Source organism: Octopus bimaculoides, chromosome 27 (genome assembly GCF_046866305.1).
Source record: "Octopus bimaculoides isolate indiv1 chromosome 27, ASM4686630v1, whole genome shotgun sequence".
In the NCBI taxonomy this organism is placed as follows: domain Eukaryota; kingdom Metazoa; phylum Mollusca; class Cephalopoda; order Octopoda; family Octopodidae; genus Octopus; species Octopus bimaculoides.
The window spans coordinates 17,761,998-17,789,138 of NC_142954.1; the positions used below are offsets into that span (position 1 = coordinate 17,761,998).

General features: G+C 42.4%; 1 protein-coding gene and 1 long non-coding RNA gene across 3 annotated transcripts in view; one reads left to right on the forward strand and one right to left on the reverse strand.

The window, feature by feature from the left end:
- LOC149130870 (uncharacterized) overlaps positions 1-27,141 on the forward strand; it is a 506,474-nt gene that overhangs the window by 284,386 nt on the left and 194,947 nt on the right. The window lies entirely within an intron of this gene.
- Positions 1-27,141, reverse strand: part of LOC149130872 (presequence protease, mitochondrial-like) — a 36,061-nt gene that overhangs the window by 7,498 nt on the left and 1,422 nt on the right. For both annotated transcript variants that reach the window (XM_089343115.1, XM_089343114.1), the window contains exons 2-10: positions 25,777-25,855; positions 23,946-24,052; positions 22,011-22,162; positions 18,851-18,947; positions 13,715-13,875; positions 9,883-10,009; positions 8,040-8,128; positions 5,476-5,604; positions 4,588-4,701 (exon numbers count right to left, since the gene is read on the reverse strand). In XM_089343115.1, the coding sequence (XP_089199241.1) occupies positions 4,588-4,701; positions 5,476-5,604; positions 8,040-8,128; positions 9,883-10,009; positions 13,715-13,875; positions 18,851-18,865 (635 nt within the window). In that variant the 5' untranslated portion in view covers positions 18,866-18,947; positions 22,011-22,162; positions 23,946-24,052; positions 25,777-25,855. The remainder of the gene's footprint in view (positions 1-4,587; positions 4,702-5,475; positions 5,605-8,039; positions 8,129-9,882; positions 10,010-13,714; positions 13,876-18,850; positions 18,948-22,010; positions 22,163-23,945; positions 24,053-25,776; positions 25,856-27,141) is intronic.

Genomic DNA, 27,141 nt, shown 5'->3' on the forward strand with positions numbered 1-27,141 from the left:
AAAATTCCAAGACTGCCTCTCCCTCCCCCATATCACATACACCACACACAAATAACAAGCAGCCAACATCAATAAAAACAGCAACACAAACACTCACAGAAACACACACAGACGCACAAAATTTGCCGTTACCTCTTTCTGACTCCTCAGAACTCCCATCATCCGATGAAGAGAGTGGGGAGGAGTGGAAAATAGCTATGAAAGGAAAGAGGAAGCGCAGTAAGAAGAAAACAAAACAAAATGCAAACACAAACAAAGCAGGGAGATTCACATCTCCCGAAAATACTACTAACACCAATAGTAATATAAAAAAAACAATGCTAACAGCAATAGACAGTACAAACACAGAGTTGATGAATTACATCAACTCTAAAACAAACATCACAAATAACGATATCAAAACCAACAACCACCCACGTACAACACCGCCAAAACACATTAAAATTATTCATGTAACACCAGCATTACACAACACAATAAAATCCCTCTACCCCAACTCGGTAGGGGGATTCCAGAAATATTTGTGCAAGAAATTGTACAATAGCCTCCTTGGTGAAAAATCCAAGGAGGAAACAAAACTTTCTAACGGTAAGTAACACCTTGTTCTTTTGTTTCGTGCTTTAAAGCACACGTATAAATAGAATCATGGTGAAGATTGGTTGTGTGAATGTGCGTGGCTTGGGGTCCCCTTGGAAACAAGGGTACCTCTTAAATGACATCAAGTCACACAATTTGGATATCATAGCCATTAGTGAGACCAGACTTCATGAGCCGCGGGCCCTAAAGTCCATGTTTGGCGGACAGTTTAACATTTATTTTTCTCCCTGTCTGCCGAGGATGGGCGGTAGTGGCACGGCGGTTCTTTTTCGCAAGAGTCTGGATCTCCAAGTAAAGACGATATTTACGGACCCGGAGGGTAGACTGGTTGTCTTAGATGTGGACGGCAGCGATGGAGGCGCTTTTCGGTTGCTGGCAGTTTATGTGCCTCCTTTAACAGGTCGGTCGGACTTCTTTCGACGTCTAGAAGTATTCCTGGGAATGTCTCGTCCCTTACTTTTAGTGGGGGATTGGAATGCTACTTTGGACACGCATCTAGACTACGTGGAGAGTGACAAAACTAGAAGGGGATGCAAAGGCCTCATAGACCTGCTCAGACGCTTCCAGTTGTCTGACAGGTACCGACTCGACCACCCAAATGTGCCAACGTGGACTTGGAGCAACCGCATTGGGTCGTCGAGGTCGTATCTAGATAGGATAGTGTGTAGGACAAGAGATAGAGATAGTTTAGGATGTCCACAGTTCCACATAGTCAGCTACACGGATCACAAACTTGTGACGTGTACGCTAGACTTAGATAAGGCACATAGGCAGGGTCCCGGTTACTGGAAACTAAACGCGTCTTTCCCGTCGAGACAGGTTTTCAGAGACCGGATTAGCACGTTAGTAAAGAGGGCTTTGACGGGAGCCATCGTCAACAACAAATGGTGGTTTGCCCTCAAGAGAGCAGTAAGGGCAGAAGCAATAAGGTATAGCAGGGCACTAGCTGTAGAGAGGAACAGAGTAGAGGGGAAGCTAGTGATAAAGTTAGAAGAGGCATTGCGAAGTGGCATCGCATCCGACGTTTTAGCGGCGAGGTTGGCCCTCGATCAACACTTCAATGCTAAACACGAAGGGTGTGCTGTCAGGGCAAGGATGCGTGCTTTGAGGAATGAAGGTGTTGGAGCCGCACGAGAGGCCCGGGTGGCGGAGGCGCAGCGGGGTAACAGAGCCACCATCCGGTCTCTGGTAGACGAACAGGGACGCGAATTGCTTGAGCCAAGCAAGATGTGCGAGGCGTTTCAGTGGCATTTTGCCCCACTGTTTGGGAGGAGTGGCGAGCGAGAAGGCAGGGTGGACTTTAGTGCCTACCTGCACAGCTTGCCACGACTCTCGACAAGAGAGGCAGAGTGATGCGAAGGGGTCATCACGGCAGTGGAGGTGAGGGACGCGATGGCGGGTTGCTCGACGGACAAATCTCTGGGTTTGGATGGTCTGCCCTACGAGCTTTACAACTGTATGCCAGACTTGTTTGGAGACGTCTTGGCGGCCTTGTACTGCAACTGGCAGCAGAACGGGAGCATTCCCGGTTTTGTGAGCCGAGGAGCGGTAACGCTGCTGAAGAAAGATCCAAACAAGGGGGACGCCATAGATAACTTTAGGCCCATCACTCTGCTTAATGCAGACTTGAAAATTTTGGCCAAGGTGTTAGCCAAGCGGTTGGCGCTTGTCATCGAGAAACTGGTCGGCACGGTGCAGACATGCGCCGTGCCGGGTCGGAGCATCCATGACAACCTCCATCTGATGCGCTACATCATAGAGAGGGTAGTTAAGGAACCTGGCATGGGTGGGGCCCTGATCAATTTGGATCAATCCAAAGCTTTCTATAGGGTAGACCATCGATACTTGGAGGCCGTCCTCGAAGCGACCGGCTTCGGTCCCGTTTTCCGTGGCTGGATGGCTGCCTTGTACACAGGCATCCGTTCGGTTGTCTGCGTCAATGGACGTCTATCGGGACCCTTCGACATTGCACTTCGGTTCGTCAGGATGCCCCCTGTCACTGCTCCTGTACATATTGACTCTCGAGCCACTACTGCGGAAGTTGGCGACGCTGAGGGGCATCCCGCGAGAACTGGGGTGCGGACGACGTCACCGTCATAGCGTCTAGCCACGAGCACATCAAGCTTGTCGGCGAGACGCTGAAAGACTACGAAGTGGTGACGGGAGCGAAAATCAACCGGGATAAGTCGGTGGGTTTGCTACTCGGCACCTGGAGAAGCAAGCCCATACCGTCCGGCAGCGTCTCAGTAGTGGGACGCTGGACGGACGGTCCGGTCAAGTTGCTAGGAGTCTGGTTCGGTCTGGACCTGCAAACGGAGAAAAACTGGGGCGAGATAACGAGTAGGGTGGCCACTCTCTGCCGGCAATGGTCCGAGAGGAAGCTGTCCCTAAAAGGTCGGGTGGAGGTGGCGAACGCGTCCATCGCGTCCATCATCAAATACCGCCTGACCGTCGTGCCTTGTCCTGATCGCGCCATCACCGAAATGGAGCGCATCCTCTTTCGCTTTTTGTGGAAAGGAAGCGTTCCGATGGTGAGGCGATCCGTTTGTTGCCAACACCCGCTGAAAGGAGGGCTGGGCATGCCGTGGTTGATGATGCGCAGACATGCGCTGAGACTGCGACACCTCCGGCTCTACGTAGACGACGGTGAGCAGGTGTGGTCGCCGTTTGTGCGACGCACTTTCCCGCAGCTCATCTCCATGACCGAGCTGCAGTCGTGGATCAAAAAGAGGCCGAGGAATGGCGAATGGCACCGTGAGTGTCACGTTGCTCTGCAACAACTTTGCCGTCCTGGGTCGACCTTGAGCGGCTGCATCACAACGAAGTCATTCTATAGGGGATTAGTGGAGGGCAGGTACGACGACGATCTCGGGGCGAACCTGGGCGTCGACAAGGAATACCTGACCCGCCTGTTCAGGACGACTTTCGGGCCGGGACCTATGGACAACTTCCAGAGATCCCTGGCCTGGCAGTGTTACCGAGAGGCGCTACCCGTTCGGGATAAGCTCTATAGACACGGCTCGCGAAATGCGGAGCCGACCTGCCCGAGATGCGGTCAGAGCGATGAAACCGTTCTGCACGCACTCGTGCAGTGTCCAACCAATTCGGAGCTGTGGGCTTATGTCGAACGACTGCTGTCACGTGTGGGATGAGTCGGTTTATCAACCGAGTCTATCGTCAATATCGTCACGCCTCCTTCCTTTAAACGGGAAGGAAGAGCTGTATTTATCGTACTTGTGGCTATGGCGAAAGAATGCATCTGGTGGACGCGTCTGAAAGGATTAGAGACAAATACTTTCCTCTCTGGTCAATCTCTCATCAACTTTTTCAAGTATAACTTGAAAAGGAAGGTGAGAGTAGAGAGGCAAGTGTTGTCTAGCAAATGTTTCAAAAAAAGATGGATACATGTAGCAAGAATGGCACGTATAAATGACGAAGCCACCTTGACCATGATTCTATAAAACGTTTTAAAATTTTGTAAACAGAGAGTTACTTACGTTTCTTGCATAAATAAAAGAAATTTTATTTAACAAACTGTGACACTAAGGACCGAGATTTCCGTGGTCTTTTCGTAGGTTTTTCTTTCCATGGATAACCTCCCCATTTATTGGGAATTTTCTGTATTATTTCATATTTTTTGTAAATACCCCAAACGTTTTGCGATGTTTTTTTTCCATCGTTGTCCCCACTTTTGTTTTTTTTCTGCTTTGTTTTCGACCCCCTCGAAAAGAAAAACTCTACATTTGTATTTTGCCTCCTCTGTGTTGAGCCCTGTGTGGCTAATAAAGAAACCTATCTATCCATCTATCTATAGACAGGTGGGGTGCTGAAAAGTTTCTGGCTTTGGGTAAAACAAAATACAGGAGGATCAATTAATCATGATTTTATTTAACATGGTGATGGTGTTAGTGATAACAATGATGATGGTGATGATCATGATGATCATGATGATCGGGATGGCTAAGAAAATCAGACAGGTGTGAAACTCACTTGATCACTTTATCCAGAGTCTCTTCGATGATATTTGTGACGCGTTCAATGTCAATTTCACTGATTCCTTGAAGACCAACAGAGAATGAACTGTCCAATGTGTTACCCTGATACCTGTAAAGAGGCAGAAAGATGAGAGAGAGGACATACAGGTATTTTATCATCAATATATATATATATATATATATATATATATCTTGTAATATATTTATCTGCATTTTAATGTGTGTGTAAATACATATATACATACGTACATACATACGTACATACATACATACATACACACATACATACATACATACATACATACATACATATATACATACATATAATCAAGTAAAGGTAATAAACCTCATTAAGGGATCATAGACCCAATGAAAATACTGGTTACTTACCAATCTAGAGAAAGTTCAACAATGAGGTAACCATATAAAACGTGGTTCCTATATTTATATATTTAAAGAATAAGGAGAAAATGGAGAGGTAATTAATAAAATTATTTGTCATATTTTATAATTAATAAATAATTTTATTAATTACCTCTCCATTTTCTCCTTATTCTTTATTTATATATATATATATAAATATATATATATATATATATATATATATATATATAATAATAATAATAAATGCACCCTTTTAAAGCCTAGCCAGGCTCATGGGCCCGGTTTCCCGGTTTCAACGGCATATGTGTTCCCCAGCTGGATGGGACGCCTTTTTGCCAGCTGAGTGGACTGGAGCAACGTGAAATGAAGTGTTTTGTAATCACTTGTCACCACCTCCATGAAACTAAACATCCAAAGATACGGATATATGCTATATACACACACACATATAACCCTATACAAACACATCTCAATAAAACAAAACAGAATAGATACTTACCCAGTGCCGGGAGAATAGTCAGAACCTAAATTGGCTTCGATTAATGATTGATAGAAGGGAGAAGATTCACTCTCTGTGAGTAAGGCACCAATAATAGACAGTGTGGTTGATTCTTTCAGATCGGTAATACTACAATGAGAGTACCAAGAGGTTAACCAATAATGTCAGATACTCAGTTCTATGACAAAGAAATTCTAAACACATTCTAAACACCAATAAAGAATATTTCAATCCTTTTAGTAAACAAGTTACTCAGTCACCTGTGATGCTTCTTTATTAGAAAGCACCCATGCCGGTACTGCATAAATGCGTCCATACCGGTGCAGCATAAGCACACCCAAGCCAGTGCGGTATCGCATAAAAGCATCTCTGCTGGTACTGTGTAAACACATCCATGTCAGGGCTGCATTGTGTAAATGCACACATGCTAGTGCTGCGTAAATGCACCCATGTCGGTGCTGCATTAACACACCCATGCTGGTGGCATATACAAAGCACCCAGCACACTCTGTTAAGTGATTGGCATGAAGAAGGGCATCCAGCTGTAGAAACCATTCCACAACAGGCAGCTGGGGGTCTGGAGAGCTCCCTAATAGCCAGCTCCATAGCAAACCATCCAACCCATGCCAGCATGGAAAGCAGATGTTAAATGATGATGGTGATGATTCACATTGTCCTGAATTAATTATGGGTTATATTGTAGCTTCAAGATTTCAATGATATCATCATCATCATCACCATCATGTAATGTCTGCTTTCCATGCTGGCATGGGTTGGACAGTTTGACAGGAACTGACAAGGCAGAAGACTGCACCATGCTTTGCTATCTGTTTTGGCAAGGATGCCCTTCCTAACACCAGCCACCCCACACAGTGGAGTACTTTTCACATGGCACAAACAAAGGTGAGGTCAATTTTGACATTGTTTTTAAAGAGCTAGATGCCCTTCCAAATGCCAACCACTTTACAGTGTGGTTGCTTTTTATGTGACACCACCACCAGCATCCCTAATCTTGCAGGCTCATAAGCGCTGGTGCCACGTAGAAAGCACCCATGCTGATACTGTGTAAAAGCACCCAGTACACTCCGTAAAGTGGTTGGCGTTAGGAAGGGCACCCAGCCATAGAAACCATGTCAAAACAGACAACTGGAACCTGAACAACCCTTCTGCTAGTCAGCTCCTGTCAAACTGTCCATCCTATACCAGCATGGAAAACGGACGTTAAATGATGATGATGATGATGATATATATATATATCATCATTGTCATTTAACATCCATTGTCTATGCTGGCATGGGTTGGAACGGCTTGGCCAAGGCTGGTAAGCTGAGGTGCTACACCAGACTCTAGTCTGACTTGGCATGGTTTGTATGGCTGGATGCCCTTCATAGCACCAACCACTCTGAGAATACAGGGTGTCCCAAAAAGATGTACTCACTCTTTGACAGACGATCATTAATGTATTGTTTTCTGTGATGTACGGGTTAACCTCGATGCAACAAATCCAAACAAATGGATTGGAAGGAGAGGTAGCGTTGAATTCCCTGCACGGTCCCCAGACCTCACGCCAATGGATTTTTCTTTTTTTTATGGGGACATCTCAAAGATAAGGTTTACGCTGCAAAACCAGTGACAATTGATGATTTCAAAAAAGAAATTCGAATACAATGTCTTGCAATTCCAAATGAAATGTTTGGCAATGTTGTCAAATCCATTGTTGGACATTATCAGCTTCGTTTGGAAAATGAAGGAAGGCAGTTTGAACATTTGCGAACACGCAGGAATGAGAGAGAATATTAAATAATTCTAAATGACAATAAATAATCGTTTCTACAACAATTTATTTTCCTGAATTTAATTTAACTTCTTAGGATTGTGTGTATATCAATAAACATCTACTTGAACACAAAATGCATGAGTACTGGGAAGTCAAAGAGTGGGTACATCTTTTTGGGACACCCTGTATAATGGGTGCTTTCACGTGCCACTGGCACAGGTGCCAGTTTGCATGACACCAGTATCTGCCACAACTACGATTTCACTTGGCTTGATGGGTCTTCATCTCAAGCACATCATTTGTCATTACCTCCGGGAGGCCCAGCATCCAGAAGGTGCTTGTTACGTGCCACTGACACGGTTGCTAGTTACGCAACATCAGCATCAGCCACATTGCCTCCATGAGGCCCAATGCTTGAAAGATGCACTTTATGTGCCACCGGCATGGGTGCCAGTTACATGGCACTGACAGCGACTGCAGTTATGATTTCACTTAGCTTGACAGGTTTTCTCAAGCACAGCTTATCATCAAAGATCTCAGTGATTTGTCATTGCCTCCGTGAGATACACACACACACTGACACACACACATAGACTTCTCTCAGTTTCCATCTACCAAATCGACTCGCAAGGCTTTGGTTGGCCCAGGTCTGTAATAGTAAACACTTATTCAAGGTGCCATACAGTGGGATTGAACCCAAAACTATGTGGTTGAAAAGCAAACTTCTTAATCACATGGAGGGACGATATATTAATAAAACAAGGGAAAAAATCAGAAAGACACTTACTTTGAGAGGAGATAACTAACAGAGGCTGTGGTTTGTTTCTGTGGATCTGGAGACATTGGATCGATGCGGCAGGTAATGGCATGATGTTGCTGGAATATGAGAGAGCGAGAGAGTGAGAAAGAGAGGTAGAGTGAGAGTGAGAGGAAAGAGAGAGGGGGGAGAGAGATGGCTTGGATGTCCGTTGGTTACGATGATGAGTGTTCCAGTGGCTCTGATCAACAGAACAGCCAGCACATGAGATTAATGTGCAAGTGGCTGAGCACTCCACAGACATGCACACCTTTAATGTAGATCAGAGGGAGATTCAGAGTGAAGCAAGAGAGAGGGTGAGAGTGAGGGAGAGAGTGAGAGGGAGAGAGGGAGAGTGAGAGAGTAAGAGTGAGTGTGAGAGAGTAAGAGTGAGAGAGAGGGTGAGAGTGAGAGAGATGGTAAGAGTGAGAGAGAGGGTGAGAGTGAGAGAGAGGTAAGAGTGAGAGAGAAATGGTGAGAGTGAGAGGGGGTGAGAGTGAATTTGAGAGAGGGTGAGAGTGAGAGAGAAAGAAGGTGAGAGAGAGGGTGAGAATGAGAGAGGATGAGTGAGAGAGAATGAGAGAGAGAGAGAGTGTGAGAGGTGGGGAGACAGATATGTCCTGGCTCTCTGTCAGTTACAACGTCGAGGGTTCCAGTTGATTTGATCAAAGGAACAGCCTGCTCATGAAATTAACGTGCAAATGGTTGAGTACTCCACAGTCGTGCATAGCCATAACGTAGTTCTCAGGGAGATTCAGTGTGAAACAGAATGTAACTAGGCTGGCACAAGAGCCAGTCAGCAGCCCTGGCAACGATCACGCTCGGATGGTGCTCTTAATATTCCACGAGCACGGATGCCAGTCAGGGGGTGCTGTCATCGGCCATGTCAGCGAATTTGTAGGCCCTATGCTTTCACAGAGATATGAAATAGGTGAGAAAGGGCAACATTAGGTGAAAGCGAAGGAGCAGGCTACTGAGAAGGAGACAAGTAATGTATGTTAGTGAATGTTAAGGTATGTGTGTGTGTGTGTGTGTGTGTGTGTGTGGTGTGTGTGTGTGTGTGGGTGGGTGTGGGTGGGTGGGTGTGGGTGGGTGGGTGTGCGTGATGAGAGAAAGGCAGCAAGCTGCCAGAAACGTTAGCACGCCAGGCGAAATGCTTCGCAGTATTCCGTCTGTCTCTACGTTCTGAGTTCAAATTCCGCCAAGGTCGACTTTGCATTTCATCCTTTCGGGATCAATAAATTAAATACCGAGTACTGAGGTTGATCTAATCAATTGGCCCCCTCCCCAAAAATTTCGGGCGTTGTGCCTGGAGTAGAAAAATATGATTGATGAGAGAGAGAGAAGATGTAGATGTTGACTAGGATCACAGATGTATCAATGTTGTTGGTGTTGGTGTTGGTGTTGGTGTCATTGCACTGAACAGATAGTCGGTAGATATAGTGTGTGTGTGTGTGTGTGTGTGTGTGTAATTCATAACCAGGGATAATATATAAACATTACATTTTCTTCCATAACTGCCAACCCTGAAGAGCACAGGGTTACATAATCTGGCTATTATATAACATTCCCTTGAACCCCCAGTGCGAAACTGAGTGGTATGATCAGCCATAATGAATAAAACTGTAAACTTCAATTAACATATATACATTATGCCTATATATAGTGCCTTATATAAACACATTACATATACACAGACTTTATATATGTATATATATTACAAATACAAAGCTATATACATAAATATTACATATATATATATATATATATATATATATATATATATATATATACATACACACAGACAACAATCTATAAAGCAACTGCTACTCACAGGTTCCGTCCACCTCGTCTCCGAAGGAACAGCAGTGTTTGGGTCAATGGCAGAGAAATGCTTCAAATAATTGTTGTTGATGTAGTCAAGGTGGTCTTCAAGAGGAAAATTGCCGTATGTAACAAACCTACAAGAATATACATATATATATATCATCATCATCATCATCATCATCATCGTCGTCGTCGTCATCATTACCATCATCATTATCGTGTAACATCCCTTTTCCATGCTGGCATGGGTTGGACAGTTTGACAGGAGCTGGCCAAACTCTAACTGTTTGTTGTGGTGTCGTTTCTACAGTTGGATGCCGTTCCTAATGGCAACCACTTAACAGAACCGCTAAGTTACAGGGACATAAACACACCAACACTGGTTGTCAAGCAGTGGTGGTAGACAAACACAGGTGGTAGACACACACACACATACATACAGAGCTATATAATATATACAATATATATGTAGATACAAGGTCTGATCAATAAGTATCCGGACTGTTGCCATAGTAATGAAGTTAAAGCATGCAGAGTGAAGCCGCTTGGCACAAATTGACCATGATCTCTGCTGTGCATATGCACAAAGTTTTAACATTCTAGCTCACTTCTGCTGTTTGCAGCAGTGCTTGGAAGGAAGGTGTGTAGCGTGTGATCATTGCATTGACCATGACAAAGACGGATATAATGGCGATACTTGCTCAGAGGCCAACACAAAGTTGCAGAAAGTGTATGGAGAGGAGTGTATGAGTGGTTCAGATGTTTCCAAGATGGCCAAAAAAATGTCGATATTGACGAATGTTCTGGGAGATGATCAACCAGCAGAACTGAGAAAAACAGCGTAGATGTGCGTGCAGCTGTGAGGGGGAAATCATCAAATCACCATCCATAAGTTATCAGAGGATGTGCAGATTAGTTACGGTTCAGTTCAGTCCATCATCACTGAAGATTTGGGTATGAGACATGTGTCTGCCAAGTTTGTACCAAAACTGCTTTCAGGACACTTGGGTTTCAGTTGCACAAGATCCCTTTGACTGTGTCTAGAACGATGGAAACTTTTTGAAAACTTTGCGTAGGTCTCTGAGCAGGTATTGTCAAGCTTTGGCCAAATTTGATGCAGATTCTCTGCTCACCTTTCTCTGTCATAGTCAATGTGACGATCACACACTACACACCTTCCTTCCAAGCACTGCTATAAACAGCAGATGTGAGCTAGAATGTTAAAACTTGGTGTGCTCACACAGCAGATTCCAAGGTCAATCTGTGTGAAGCAGTTTCAATCTCTGTGCCTTGGTTTTGTTATTATAGTGACAGTCCAAATACTTATTGATCAGACCATGTATATATATATATATATATAAGCATATATATACATATATATATATATATATATATATATATATATATATATATATATATATATATAAGACAAGGTGTGTCCCTTTCTTGTATTATCTAACTGTCTTGATGTTTTGCGTTCTTGTCCCATTCTGTATTATTTATATATATATATATATATATATATATATATATATATATACTAGCAGTATAACCCGACCTTGTCCGGGTGTGACTTATTATGCCATCTACGATAAGTCTTGCTAGCTGAAAATCAACTAAAAAAGAAAGCCTTACAACGAAAAAACCCTTATGATGTAAATATGTTCATAATTCAAAAGACGATGAAATTAATAGGGAAAGTCTTGAAGGCTGTTTTGCGTAAAATTATTAAGCATACGTAAATTTCATCCGTGTAATTGGCTATAGAAATGCTTGTGCAAAACAACTTTTTGTGCTGCCCTGATTATAGATAGCAGGGTAATCCCTTTTCACATGAGTTAGGATGGCAATTTCTGATGAAGCAATTGCTGGCGATCTGTTGCTAAACAGTTTTGCCAGAATTCTATCAGATTGGGCAGAAGATGTTGATGCACCATTTTGCATTATGTTCAAAGTAGCTTCTGGAATGTGGTGAATTGCTACAGTCTTTTGCTGTCATTTTAAATCGGTTGCTGTCTTTCCCCAGCAAACTCTCTTCTTTGGAGGCATAATCTATGTATATATTAAACAGAACAACAAAAGTTATAATAGATGGCAGGGTCGGTACTTTTCCCATATCTGTAATTTTTCAGATTAACACCAGCACGATTACCCAACCCTAATCCTAAACCTAATCCTAACACTAACCCTAACCCTGACCCTAAAAAACGTAACCGTAACATTAATCCTAAACCCTAACCCTGACCCTAAAACCCTAACCCTAACACCCTAGTGAAAATTGTGGTAAATTTACAAAACATTGACGAACATGAGTTATAATTTACTGAATGATTGTGTACTTGCACGTGTATGCTTTTGAGAGAGGTAGAGAGGAAGAGGTAGAGAGGGGGAGAGAAAGGAATAGGGGTAGTTAAAAGTTTTCTTATGACTGCTTCTCTTCACTGCCTATTACTTCATTAGAAATCTAAGGATGCACATAATAGAGAAAAATGAAACAAATATGGACGACTTGCTCCGAAACACCACCGAGTGGGGAACACTTCTCAAAAATAACCTGCAGTTGTTTCCTTCAAAATTCCTACGTGCTTGAAATGTACATACATCAAGGTACATTTGTACAAAATTTCATGAAAAAATATTCATTTTCCTGGAAGTTAAGAGGAATTTAAGTGGAATTTCCGAATATTGTACCCCACCCCCTGCCAAAACACTTTCACCGAAATTTTTTTGTATATTTGGAATCTACATAATAAATAATATATGTATAGAAAATTTCATAAAAAAATATTCATTTTTATGAAAGTTATGACCTTCCAAAGTTGGGGGATACAACTCTGTAGTTATGCCATCAATGTTTTGTAAATATACCACGATGTGAATGATTGTGATTACTTCCTCTCTTGCTCTCTCAAACGTATACACATACGTTTGAGAGAGCGAGAGAGGAAGAGGGGGAGAAATGAATAGAGATTGAGAGCAATGTGTATGTTGTTGTCACAGGTCATGTATGTGTGGTTGTGTGTGTTTTTACGTATCTATGTTATGAAAAGTAGGTAAAGAATACTGAGATGAAAGTTTAATCTATGACGTTGTATGTATCACTTTCTCTCTCTCTCCCTCTCCCTCTTTTACTCTTACTCTCTATATTTTTATGTTGAGCGCGTGTGTAAGAATGGCGTTCCAGGTAGCAGGGATGAAATATAAAAGTTGCTAGAAACAACAGCCAAATCTCCCTTAAATCACACAAAGTAAACGGAATTGAAAAAATCTAATTACTGCACTGGAAAGTTCAGATCGAGAAAATTCCATTGATGCAAAAATTTTTACGAAAAAGTGGAAAATGTGGATTTCTATAAACATTCAAAAAGGTTTCACACAAACACACAACTTCAGATTTATATATTAAGATATATATATATATATATATATATATATATATATATATGTATATACTAAAATAAGCACATAAATGTGAAACAAGGTGGGGAAAAATAGAACTTGAATACTGGAGGTAGAGTAATATGCTTTATTATTATTATTAAGGCTACAAAAACATCACAAAAATCTGTTACTCAGAGTTTCACATTCCTGTTCGTCGGACAGTTTAGATTGAGAAGGTCCAAGGTCTCATGTGGTGGGACTGAACCCAGAACCATGTGGGTGCTTTTATGCAGCACCAGCATCCAGCCGGAAAAAAATATATAAGAAAAACTAGACAAGATGGTCATGCTTGGAAAGTTTCTGATGATAGATCTTCTCCATCTCTGGGTTGACCTAGGGCTAAATAACAATAGTAAACAAGAACAACAAAAAAAACAACATAGTGAATAATGACTTACTTTGAGTTGCTAGGATGGTAATGACTCTGATGGAAGTTAACGAGATCCTTCCAGGTGAGATCAGGTATGAAAGCAGGGTCACCACCACTAACGACACCATAGGTGTGACTAGGGTAGAGTTTGTTCTCCAGGGCTTGTCTGTAGATGTTTTGATTGCTGGACTGTAATTAAGGAGAGAAAGAGAGAGAGAGAGATGTAAGAGAGTTGGAGAGAGAGAGAGAGAGAGAGAGAGAGAGAGAGAGAGAGAGAGAGAGAGAGAGAGAGAGAGAGGGTGGGGGAGAAAATGTGAAACAGAGTGTGTGAAAGAAGGACAGTGAGAGAGAAAGGGTGAAAGAGAAAGGCGGAAAATGTGTAGTAGCAGGAAGAGAGAGAAATAGTGAGGAACCATATGATGTGTGTGTATGTGTGTGTGAGAGAGAGAGAGGGAGAGAGAAGACTTGTCAGCAAGGAAAGATCAGTGATAGAGAGAGTGAGAGATGGATGGATGGATACAGACATACATTCATACATAGAGAGAGAGAGGGAGGTGAACGAACAGTCAAGCAAGGATCAAGGATTTAATGCCTGAAGTAACAAAAAGCTAAACAGAAATAAGTACCAGAAAGGCAGCGAACTGGCAGAATCGTTAGCATGTCGGGCGGAATGCTTAGCGGTATTTCGTCTACCCCTATGTTCTGAGTTCAAATTCTGCCGAGGTTGACTTTGCCTTTCATCCTTACAGGGTCGATAAATTAAGTACCAGTAACGCACTGGGGTCAATGTAATCGACTTAATCCCTTTGTCTGTCCTTGTTTGTCCCCTCTATGTTTAGCCCCTTGTAGGCAGCAAACAAATAAGAAATGTTAGCACGCCAGCCGAAATGCTTAGCGGTATTTCGTCTACCCCTATGTTCTGAGTTCAAATTCCGCCGAGGTTGACTTTGCCTTTCATCCTTACAGGGTCGATAAATTAAGTACCAGTAACGCACTGGGGTCGATGTAATCGACTTAATCCCTTTGTCTGTCCTTGTTTGTCCCCTCTATGTTTAGCCCCTTGTGGGCAGCAAAGAAATAAGAAATGTTAGCACGCCAGCCGAAATGCTTAGCGGTATTTCGTCTACCCCTATGTTCTGAGTTCAAATTCCGCCGAGGTTGACTTTGCCTTTCATCCTTACAGGGTCGATAAATTAAGTACCAGTAACGCACTGGAGTCGATGTAATCGACTTAATCCCGTTGTCTGTCCTTGTTTGTCCCCTCTATGTTTAGCCCCTTGTGGGCAGCAAAGAAATAAGAAAAACCTGACCTCACCCTTATGGCGTAACACCAACGAGGTCATTACATGTTTAAAACCAATAGCGGAAGGGGTAGACCTAGGTCTGCCCTGTTTGATATAGTGAGTTTATACCCATCTATATCGAGGGAACTCTTTTTCAAGGCACTGAACTTTGCTAGGGCCTACACCGAAGTCAGTGTCGAGGACATACGCATTATCATGCACGGCAGAAAACCCTACTCTTCAGTAAAGTGTCGGCCTTACTGAAGAGTAGGGTTTTCTTAATCCGTTTGTCTGTCCTTGTTTGTCCCCTCTGTGTGTAGCCCCTTGTGGGAAATAAAGAAATGAGAAATAAGTACCAGGAGCAGAGGAAAAAACCGAAACATCTTCTTAGCTGCACAGCCATGTTAGAGCCTTAGAAAAGTATGGAATCTTCTCAAAACTTTGGAAAATTGTGGCTGTTCCTTGCGGAAATAATAAAAGTCAATATGACTGAATATTCCCTGGACACTTATTGACCAGTAATCACATGACTGCAAAGGAAATTTCTATACTGTCCAGTTATAGCCGAACAGTGAACTTTATAACGTTAGAATGAAGGAAAAACTTCAATAACAGCAATAACCACTTCTGTTATAAGTGGAGGGGCTGCAATTTTTTTCTTGAGGGGTGGGGAGGAGTTGACTACATGGACCCTTGTGTGCAACTGGTACTTATTTCATTGACCCCCAATAGGATGAACGGCAAAATCAATGACCTCGGTCGAATTTGAACTCAGAGCCATGCCACCAAGCATTTTGTCCCATGTGCTAATGATCCTCTTCGCTCGCCACCATAATAGCGATAATAATAATAATAATAAATGCCCGGATTCCGTACCAGGCAGTGGCTCTCATGGCTTCTGATCTTAATTGATCGGAAGTGTTATCATGTACGTGTTTTGTCTTGGTATAAAAAGATGGGCTACAGCAAATATTCTGCTCAATACCACAGATTTGCTTGTCAGTTGTTTGACCTTAACCAGTTGAGCATGTCCCTTAGTGGCTGATGATATGTGCATCTCTGATCATGAGCAGAAGTAGTGGGGGAGCATCATAGCCATGTGTTGAGAGGAATCATTTGGGGTCTAAATAATTCACCTTTGGAAACATGGGTGTTTTGCTCAACATCTTTAAACAAACCTTATTCAGGGACCTTCGTGCCGTCATTTCTGATGGCACAGATACACTAGTAATAATAATAATAATAATAATAATAATAATAATAATAATCATAACAAGAGTACTCAGAGAGTGCAAACCTCTGCCAAGGCAACACCAACGTCCTCTCAATGATTAGCTGAAGATGATTTTTAAAATGAGAATATCTGAAGTAAACTCAAGTGCTCTCACAAACGAGAATGCGAAAAATGAACCCGTCTGCTCTCAAAAATTAAGTAAAAAAACAGGAAAAATAATCCAGAATCCTTGTCTGGTACCAGATTGATCCCAAAATCTAATTAATTCATGCCAGTCACAAGGCCAAACATCCCTGAAAGTTTCATCTAAATCCATCCTGTGGTTCTTAATAATAATAATGATGATAATAACGATAATAATAATAATAATAATAATAATAATAATAATAATAATAATAATAATAATAATAATAATAATACAAATACCTAGGGGTAATTGAAGGAGACAATATCAAGCACTCAGTGATGAGGGAAAGGATCAGAAGAGAATGTTATCGCAGGGTGAGAGCAATACTGAAGACAGAGCTGAACACAAGAAACAGGATCGAAGCAATCAATGCTCTAGCCATACCAGTCGTGACTTACAGTTTCAATATCGTTAACTGGTCAATTACTGAAATATGTAATGTTGACAGAAAAATACGAAAACTGTTGACAATGCATAGAATGCACCACCCTAAGGCAGATATAGAACGTCTTTATCTGCCAAGAAAAGAAGGAGGCCGAGGACTTTTACAGCTGGCATTATCAATGAAGGTAGCCACAATTGGCCTAGACACCTATCTGAAAAACTCTGAGGACTGGATGCTAAAACTTGTCTTAAAATATGAAAGCAAGAAAGCATCTTACTCAGTAACAAAACAGGCAAAGGAATATCTAAGTGAATTCCAATTGCAACAAATTCAAGAATTAGACGAACTAGAAACACCTGCAGAAAAAGCTAAGCGCTTGAAAACCCGTGCTAAAATTGCTGCCTTAGCTATTATGACTGAAAAATGGCATGGAAAACCTCTCAATGGCAAATACCCAAAGAGAGCGAATAATGCAGATATTGACAAAGCCCTTACCCACCAATGGTTAATGGCCTCTGGCTTGAAATCAGAAACAGAGGGGTTTATCATAGCAGCCCAAGATCAATGCCTACCTACAAAGAACTACCAGGCCAACATATTAAAGAACGGCAGCTCCCCATTATGTCGTATATGCCAACAACAAAATGAGACCATCGATCATGTTGTCTCCATGTGCAGTCTGCTTGCGCCTACAGAGTATCTCAACAGGCATGATAGAGCTGCACAATATATTCACTGGGTAATATGCAAAAACCTGGACTTGCCCCATGATAAAAACTGGTGGGAACACAAACCACCCCCAGTACTTGAAAATGATCACATTGCACTCCTCTGGAACTTCACCATTCAAACTGACAGAAAGATAGACGCAAATAGACCAGACATCATACTGAAAGGCTTCAGACAAAAATCATGCCTCCTCATTGATATGACTGTCCCAATCGATATAAACGTATCTGTCAAGACCTACCAAAAACTGAGCAAATATAAAGATCTTGAAATAGAAATTAGCAAAATGTGGAATCTGAAGACGAAAACAATACCTATTGTCATAGGTGCCCTCGGAATGACAGCGAAACGGGCTGATTACTACCTAGATCAGATTCCAGGAAACCCCAAAATGGCTGAAGTTCAAAAAATAGTGCTCATGGGAACTGCCCATATCCTACGTAAAATACTGTCTATGTGATCTCAAATTTTAAAACAAACACATAATTTTCTTATGGTTTCTTAAACATTCTCTAGAACAACACTATGTACAAATTCAAATATATGGTACCCTAGGCATAACACCTACATGAACTTCTAACTTGTTGTCTCCTGAGGTCTCTGGGTGAGACTTGGATCCAACTTGTACAAATGCAAAACAAAAGTCAAACATAAAATAATAATAATAATAATAAATAATAATAATAATAATAATAATAACAACAGTAGTAATAATAATAATAATAATAATAATAATAATAATAAATAATAATAATAATAATGATAATAATAATAATAATAATAATAATAATTAATAACAATAATAATGATAATAATAATAATAATAATTAATAACAATAATAATGATAATAATAATAATAATAATAATCTTTTCCTCTATAGGTGCAAGGCCTGAGATTTTTCAGGGAGTGGGGTCAGTCAATTACATCGACCCCAGTACTCACCTGGTACTTATTTTATCAACCTCCAAATGAACGAAAGGCAAAGTTGATGACCCCAGTGAAATTTGAACTCATGGACGAAATACCATTAAGCATTTTGAGTGACATGCTGACGCTTCTGCCAGCTTAATAATAATGGTTTCAAATTTTGGCACAAGGCCAGCAAGTTCAGCAGAGTGGTTAGGTCAATAATACTGACCCCAGTCCTCAACTGGTGCTTATTTTATCAACCCCAAAAGGGGTTGATAAGACTTCGTTTGACATGCTTCGTCTGACAATCTTTGGCCAGCTTGCCATCTTATCAAGAACAACAATTATAACAATTGTAGATTACAGAATAGTAATATGGTAAGATGGAATCGGTGGAAGGAATCGGTAAGAAGGAAAATGCTTAGAGTCACTTACAAATACACCCTTCATTTCATTGAAGACAACTCCTTTGAAGATAATGGGGGATTCTGTGTTGTTGAGGTCCTTGTGTTCCAGCCTCCAGCCTTCTTGACTACAACAGGAAAATACAATCACTAAATATATAGTATTCATCATCATCATCACCGTTTAACGTCCGCTTTCCATGCTAGCATGGGTTGGACGACTTGACTGAGGACTGGTGAAACCGGATGGCAACACCAGGCTCCAATCTAATTTGGCAGAGTTTCTACAGCTGGATGCCCTTCCTAACACCAACCACTCAGAGAGTGTAGTAGGTGCTTTTACGTGTCACCTGCACGAAGGCCAGTCAGGCGATACTGGCAGCGGCCACGCTCGAAATGGTGTCTTTTATGTGCCACCCGCACAAGAGCCAGTCCAGGGGCACTGGCAACAATCTTACTTGGCTTGCCGGGTCTTCTCACGCACAGCACATTTCCAAAGGTCTCGGTCAGTAGTCATCGCCTCGGTGAGGCCCAATGTACGAAGGTCTTGCCTCACCACCTCAGCCCAGGTCTTCCTGGGCCTACCTCTTCCACGGGTTCCCTCAACTGTTAGGGTGTGGCACTTTTTCACGCAGCTATCCTCATCCATTCTCACCACATGTCCATACCAGCGCAATCATCTCTCTTGCACACCACAACTGATGCTTCTAATGTTCAGCTTTTCTCTCAAGATACTTACACTCTGACGGGTATTCACATTGACATTACACATCCAACGGAGCATACTGGCTTCATTCCTTGCGAGCTTACGTATGTCCTCAGCAGTTACAGCCCATGTTTCACTGCCATGTAGCATGGCTGTTCGTACACATGCGTCATACAGTCTGCCTTTTACTCTGAGTGAGAGTCCCTTTGTCGCCAGCAGGGGTAAGAGCTCTCTAAACTTTGCCCAGGCTATTCTTATTCTAGCAGCTACACTTTCAGCGCACCCACCCCCACTACTAACTTGGTCGCCCAGATAGCGGAAGCTATCGACTACCTCTAGTTTTTCACCCTGGAATGAGATAGAAGTTGTTTCCTGTTTCTTTACAGTCTTTATTGCACCTGAACATCTGCCACAAACAAAAACTAACTTGCTAGTTAACCTGCCTTTGATGTTGCTGCACCTCTTATGTGTCCATAGCTTGCACCGGGTACATCTTATAGAGTTACTACCTACTCCTTTTCTACATACTGAGCAGGGCCATCTACCTGAAGGGGTTTGTGTTTTATCTACCTTCCTACTTATTAGGATTTTGGTTTTAGCTAGGTTGACTCTAAGGCCCTTCAATTCTAGACCTTGCTTCCACACCTGAAACTTCTCCTCTAGTTCTGATAGTGACTCCGCAATTAGGGCAAGGTCATCAGCATAGAGGAGCTCCCAGGGGCAACCTGTCTTGAACTCCTCTGTGATTGCCTGGAGGACTATGATAAATAAGAGGGGGCTGAGGACGGAACCTTGGTGGACCCCTACCTCTACCCGGAATTCATTGCTGTACTCATTTCCAACCCTCACCTTACTGGCAGCATCTCTGTACATGGCTCGCACAGCTCTCACTAACCATTCTTCTATCCCAAGTTTCCTCATTGACCACCAGATAAGGGATCGGGGGACCCTGTCAAAGGCTTTCTCCATGTCAACGAAAGCCAGGTACAGAGGTTTATCCTTAGCTAGGTATTTCTCCTGCAGCTGTCTCACTAGAAATAAGGCATCAGTAGTGCTTTTACCTGGCACGAACCCAAACTGTATCTCATCTAAATTGATTCGCTCCCTAATTAGTTGGGCTATGACCCTCTCTGTAACTTTCATAACCTGATCTAACAGCTTGATGCCTCTGTAATTATTTGTATCTAAAGCGTCACCTTTACCTTTGTAGCAGTTGACTATGATGCTGCTACACCAGTCATTGGGTATGACTCCTTCGTGTATCACCTGGTTCGTAATACGGGTGACTAGGCTATAGCCAACACTGCCAGATATTTTGAGCATCTCTGCAGTGATTCCTGATGGGCCGGGGGCTTTCCCTGTCTTCATACTCTTAATTGCTTTATCTACCCTGGTACTATCAACTCGGATAGCTGGTCCCTCTATTGGGTCGACATACGGCAGGCCCTCTTCCTCCCATTCATTCTCTTTATTAAGCAATCTATCGTATTGGCATCTCCAGACCTCTTTCTTTGCATCCTCATTTAATGCAAGCGTACCATCATCCATGCGAACACATTTCTCTCCTACGACATCACTATTCTCTCTCCTACACTGTCTTGCAACACGAAAAATAAATAGACAGTTAATTAAATACAGGAATGATTAAAGTAATAATGAAATAAATAAATCATCATCATTCTCTTCATCATCATCCTCTTCCTCTTCCTATACAAAAGTCCTAATTCAGCCATGAAACGCACGTAGTCGATGTACAAGTACTTACTTTTATACATTATATTATTGTATTAATTTCTATTGTTCAATTTATACTTTATTTGATTTCTAGATTAATATTTTTATGATGAATGTTTCTTTGTATGGTATTCGCTGTGATTTTAAAAGTATTTGCTCTTATACATCATCATCATCATTTAACGTCCACTTTCTATGCTAGCATGGGTTGGACGATTTGACTGAGGACTGGTGAACCAGATGGCTGCACCAGGCTACAATCTGATCTGGCAGAGTTTCTACAGCTGGATGCCCTTCCTAATGCCAACCACTCCGAGAGTGTAGTGGGTGCTCTTACATGCCACCGGCGATTGTAATAATCTTACTGTTCACTATTTAGATTAGCATTTTGTATGGTATATGTCTCACAGTATGGTTTTGGATGGGTTCTTATATGCTAGGCCAATTGGTTTTAATGCTCCTAGGCCAATTGGTTTTAAATTGATGTTAATTGAATGAATATTCAATTTATCACCCTCAATATATATATATATATATATATATATATATATACACACACACATATATATATACACACATATATATATATACGCATATATATATATATAAATAATATGGGTGGCTTATTAGCAATTTAGAGACGTAAAGGCAACTTTATAAATGTCACTAAAGTAACAGAGAGTACTAAGTGGTACCAGCATTGCTAAAAATAAGAGTCAAACCGTATGTATGCAAGTGACATATAACATACCTGTCATAGCATTCATGAAAGTAGCCAGCGATCTATTGAGCATCTTGAAGAATGGGTCTCTCACAGGAAATTTCCTAGAACCACACAGGACTGTGTGCTCAAGAATGTGTGGGACTCCGGTGCTGTCCATTGGAGTTGTACGGAACATAACACTGCAAATTAGGAGAAGAAAACAAAGCAATAATCAGACATTGTTGAATGTTAGAATGATCGGCTGGGAGCTGCTGTTTTAACAGCATTACTCTTTTAAACTCTTTTACTTGTTTCAGTCATTTGACTGCGGCCATGCTGGAGCACCGCCTTTAGTTGAGCAAATCGACCCCAGGACTTATTCTTTTGGAAGCCTAGTACTTATTCTATCGGTCTCTTTTGCTGAACGGCTAAGTTACTGGGACGTAAACACACCACCACCGGTTGTCAAGCGATGCTGGGGGGGGGGGACAAACACAAACACACACATACATGTATATATATATGTACATATATACGATGGGCTTCTTTCAGTTTCCGTCTTCCAAATCCACTCACAAGGCTTTGGTCAGCCCGAGGCTATAGTAGAAGACACTTGCCCAAGGTGCCACGCAGTGGGACTGAACCTGGGACCATGTGGTTGGTAAGCAAGCTACTTACCACACAGCCACTCCTACGCCTATTATTGATTTTTCAAATTAGTTAACAGTTTTCTTAAAAGAGTACATTTCATCATCATCATCATCATCATCTGCATGAGTCAGAGAAGATGCAACAAGGCAGGTTTTCTATGGCTGGATTTCCTTCCTGTCACCTGCCCTCACCTGTTTCCAAGCAAGGTAATATTTCTTCATGACCAGTTTGGTCAGGTGAGGCAGATGGTTGCCAACGGCTCCATTAAGAAGTGCCGATCTCTCAAACCTTGATGGAACACATGGAAGTGGGAGACTTGGGATGAAGGACTGAAGAACAATCTCAGGAAGCTGGACCTTTCAGGTGAGATAACAAAAGACTGAGATACCTGGCACCTTGTTGTACCCAAGAAAACCCATACCCCACAGCAGAAGTGTTAAGACTGATCTTTCTGGTTGCAGTGCCACACAAAAGCATTCATGGCAATGCCCATGTAAAAGCGCTCATGTGGCTACACAAAGAAGTACCTGTGTGATGCCCGTAAAAGAGCACATGCAGTACCATGTAAAAATGTGTGTGCAGTGCCACATAAAAGCGCACATGGAGCACCACCTAAAATTACCTGGGCAATGCCCCATAAAAGCGCCCGGCACACTCTGTAGAGCGGTTGGCGTTAGGAAGGGCATCCAGCTGTAGAAACCCTGCCAAATCAGACAGGGACCTGGTGCAGCTCCCCAGCTGGCCAGCCCTGGTCACACCTTCCAACCCATGCCAGCATGGACAATGGACATTAAATGATGATGATGATGATGATGATGATGATGACCAGATGTTTCCTTGAAAAACTGGAAACTAAGGACTTCACTTGCATGAGAGTGGCACTCATTTCTAACTACCACATGGTGCCAATAACACACACACACACATATATACATATAGAAGAGGTTTCTTTCAGTTTCCCTCTGCCAAATCCACACACATGGCTTTGGTTAGCCAGGGCTATAGGAGAAGACACCCAAAGTATCACCCAGTGGGTCTCAACCTAAGACCATGTGACTGTGCCTCTCTGTGTGTGTGTGTGTGTGAGAGAGAGAGAGAGAGAGAGAGGATTCTTTTCAGATTCTGTCTACGAAATTCATTCACAAGGCTTCGGTTGACCCAGAACTATGATAGAAGACACTTGTCCAAGGTGTCATACAGTGGGATTGAACCTGAAATTACAAGGGCCATGGAGCAAGCTTCTTAACCATGCTGCCATGCCTGGGACTATTTCTCAAAAATAAGATATTTACAGAAAAAAAGAAGAGAAAAAAATGAAAAAATATTGCTAACCTGAAAGCATTGTTGTTGTCATCTCGGTCAAGATGGAGATGCTGTGCTCCAGTCTGGTCATGACGTAGTGATATGGTTGAAATAAATAATTCTGGAATAGCAGAAATCTATAACAGCAATAAAAACAGCATAATAATAATAATAATAATAATAATAATGCAGTACCAGGCAGTGGCTCTCATGGCTTCTGATCTTAATTGATTGGAAGTGTTATCATGTACATTGTCTTGTCTTGGTATAAAAGATGGGCTACAGCAAATATTCTGCTTAATACCATAGAATTGCTTGTCAGTTGTTTGACCTTAACCAGTTGAGCATGTCCCTTGGTGGCTGACGATATGTGCATCTCTGATCATGAGCAGAAGTAGTGGGAGAACATCATAGCCATGTGTTGAGAGGAATTCTTTGAGGTTTGAATAATTTACCTTTGGAAACATGGGTGTTTTGCTCAACATCTTTAAACAAACCTTATTCAGGGACCTTTTGAGCTGGATGGGCTACTCGACCTGGAGAGAATTCTAACTGGGTCCCACCTGCAAGGTCATGCACTGTTTATCCTCACGGGTAGTCATGATGGGTATATTGGGCTTAGTATATTTTACCCCAGTGTCACTTTGATGGCATGCACTGCTCCCTCATTCAATAAGAATAATAATAATAATAATAATAATAATAATAATAATAATAATAAGAGCACTCAGAGAGCACAAACCTCCGCCAAGGCAACACCGTCCTCTCAACGATTAGCCAGAGATGATTTTTAAAATGAGAATATCTGAAATAATCTCAACTGCTCTCACAAATGAGAATACTAAAAATGAACCCGTCCGCTCTCAAAAATTAAGTAAAAAAACAGGAAAAATAATTCAGAATCCTTGTCCAGTACTGGATCGTGCCAGTCACAAGGCCAAACATCCATGAAAGTTTCATCCAAATCCATCCAGTGGTTATTGAGATATCTTGTCCATGGACAAACAAATACCGCTGAAAACAATACCTCTGCCTTCGCTAAGTCAGAGGTAATAATAATCCTTGCTTCTAAAGGCTCAAGGCCTGAAATTTTGGCAGAAGGGTCTTGTCATTAACCCCAGCACCCAACTGTACTTATTCTATCAATCCTGAAAGGATGAAAGGCAAACTCAGGCCTAATCAAAGGCATTCCAGCCATGACTATGCCATCTTGTCAGACATGTCCTTTCCTGAAAATGTTGGTGGAGGGCTGATTCCTAGGAGATTTGACTGCTATTCCTAATAGGTCAAGCAGCCCAATGGGGGCTCCGTCACTTGTAAACATTGTATGTGCGCATGAGAGAGAGAGGGAGAGGGAGAGAGAGAAAGAGGGAGAGAGAGGAAGGAGACAGCTACACATTCAAGACATGTTAACAAATGCTGTAATGTACAAAGAGCAAAAATCAAAACCAGTGGTGATGGAAATGATGATGATGAGTGGTATGGTAGTGGTGGTGATGCTGGTGTTGATGGTGGTAGTGGTGGTGGTGGTGGTTGTGGTGACGGTGTTAGTGGTGGTGGTTGTTGTGGTGATGCTGGTATTGATGGTGGGTGGTGATAATGGTGGTAGTGGTGGTGCTAGTGATGGTGGTTGTGGTTGTGGTGATGCTGGTAATAATAATGCTGATGGTAATGATGATGGTGATGGCAATAATGATGATGACGATGATGATGATGGTGGTGGTGGTGGTGGTGGTACTGGTGATGACTGGTGACGGGAACAGTGATACTAGCAGTGGAGGTGGTAGTGGCAACAATGGTAACAGAGGCAGTGGTGGTGGTGGTGGTGGTGGTGGTGGTGGTGCGTGCTTGTAATGCTTACCTTCTCAACAGTGTAGCCATGAATCTTGTCCCCTTCCTTGACCCTCTGCACCGACGCAGCACTGAGTGTGTTGATACAGCTGTAAAGAGAAACCAAATGCAACAGACATGTCACAAGTTCAAGCAGAGTTCCTCAAGGCACAACATTCATCCCCACCAGTGGGGCCTTAAGATCTTTTTACAGCGAAGAAGGCAGAGCTAAGTACTGGGGTGGATGTAATTACCTTACCTACTCCCATGAAATTGCTGGCCTTGTGCCACAATTTGAAACTATTATTATTATCCCCGCCTTAGTGAAAGCAGAGGTATTGTTTTCAGTTGTGTTTGTTTGTTCTGGCATAGTTTTCTACTGCTGGATGCCCTTCCTAATGCCAACCACTCCGAGAGCATAACGGGTGCTTTTACATGCCATCAGCACAGGTGCCATTTGCATGACATTGGGGTGCTTTCATGTGCCACTGGCAGGGGTGCCATATTGTGTGACACCAGTATCTGTCACAACTGTGATTATGCTCGGCTTGAGGGGTCTTCTTCTCAAGCACGGCATAATGCCAAAGGTCTTGGTCATTGCCTCCGTGAGGCACAACACTTGAAAGGAACTCAGCCCTACTAAAGACACAAGGCCTGAAATTTGGGGGGAGGGGGATAGTCGATTTTACATCGACCCCAATACTCAACTGGTACTTATTTCATCAACTCCAAAAGGATGACAGGCAAAGTTGACCTTGGCAGTATTTGAACTCAGAACATAGCAATTGGCGAAATACCAGAAAGCATTTTGCCTGGCATGCTAACAATTCTGCCAGCTCACCACCTTAATTATAATAATAATAATAATAATAATCGTTTAACGTCAGCTTTCCATGCTGGCATGGGTTGGACGGTTTGACTGAGGACTGGTGAGTCAGAGGCTGCACCAGACTCCAATCTGATCTGGCAGAGTTTCTACAGCTGGATGCCCTTCCTAACTGCAACCACTCCATGAGTGTAGTGGGTGCTTTTATGAGCCACCGGCACAAGGGCCAGTCAGGAGGTTCTGGCAACGACCACGCTCAAAAGGTATTTTTTACGTGCTACCTGCATGGGAGCCAATCTGGCGGCACTGGCAATGACCACACTCGAATGCTGTTTTACACATGCCACCAGCACATGTGCCAGTAAGGCAACACTAGCACAGGAGCCAATCTGTGGCCCTAGAACAATCACACTCGGATGTGCTTTCAATGCTCCACTGGCACGAGTGCCAATCAGGTGGTACTGTCTTTTCTACTAAAGGCACAAGGTCTGAAATTTGGGGGAGGGGGAAAGTCGATTACATCAACCCCAGTGTTTCACTGGTACTTAATTTATCGACACCCAAAAGGAT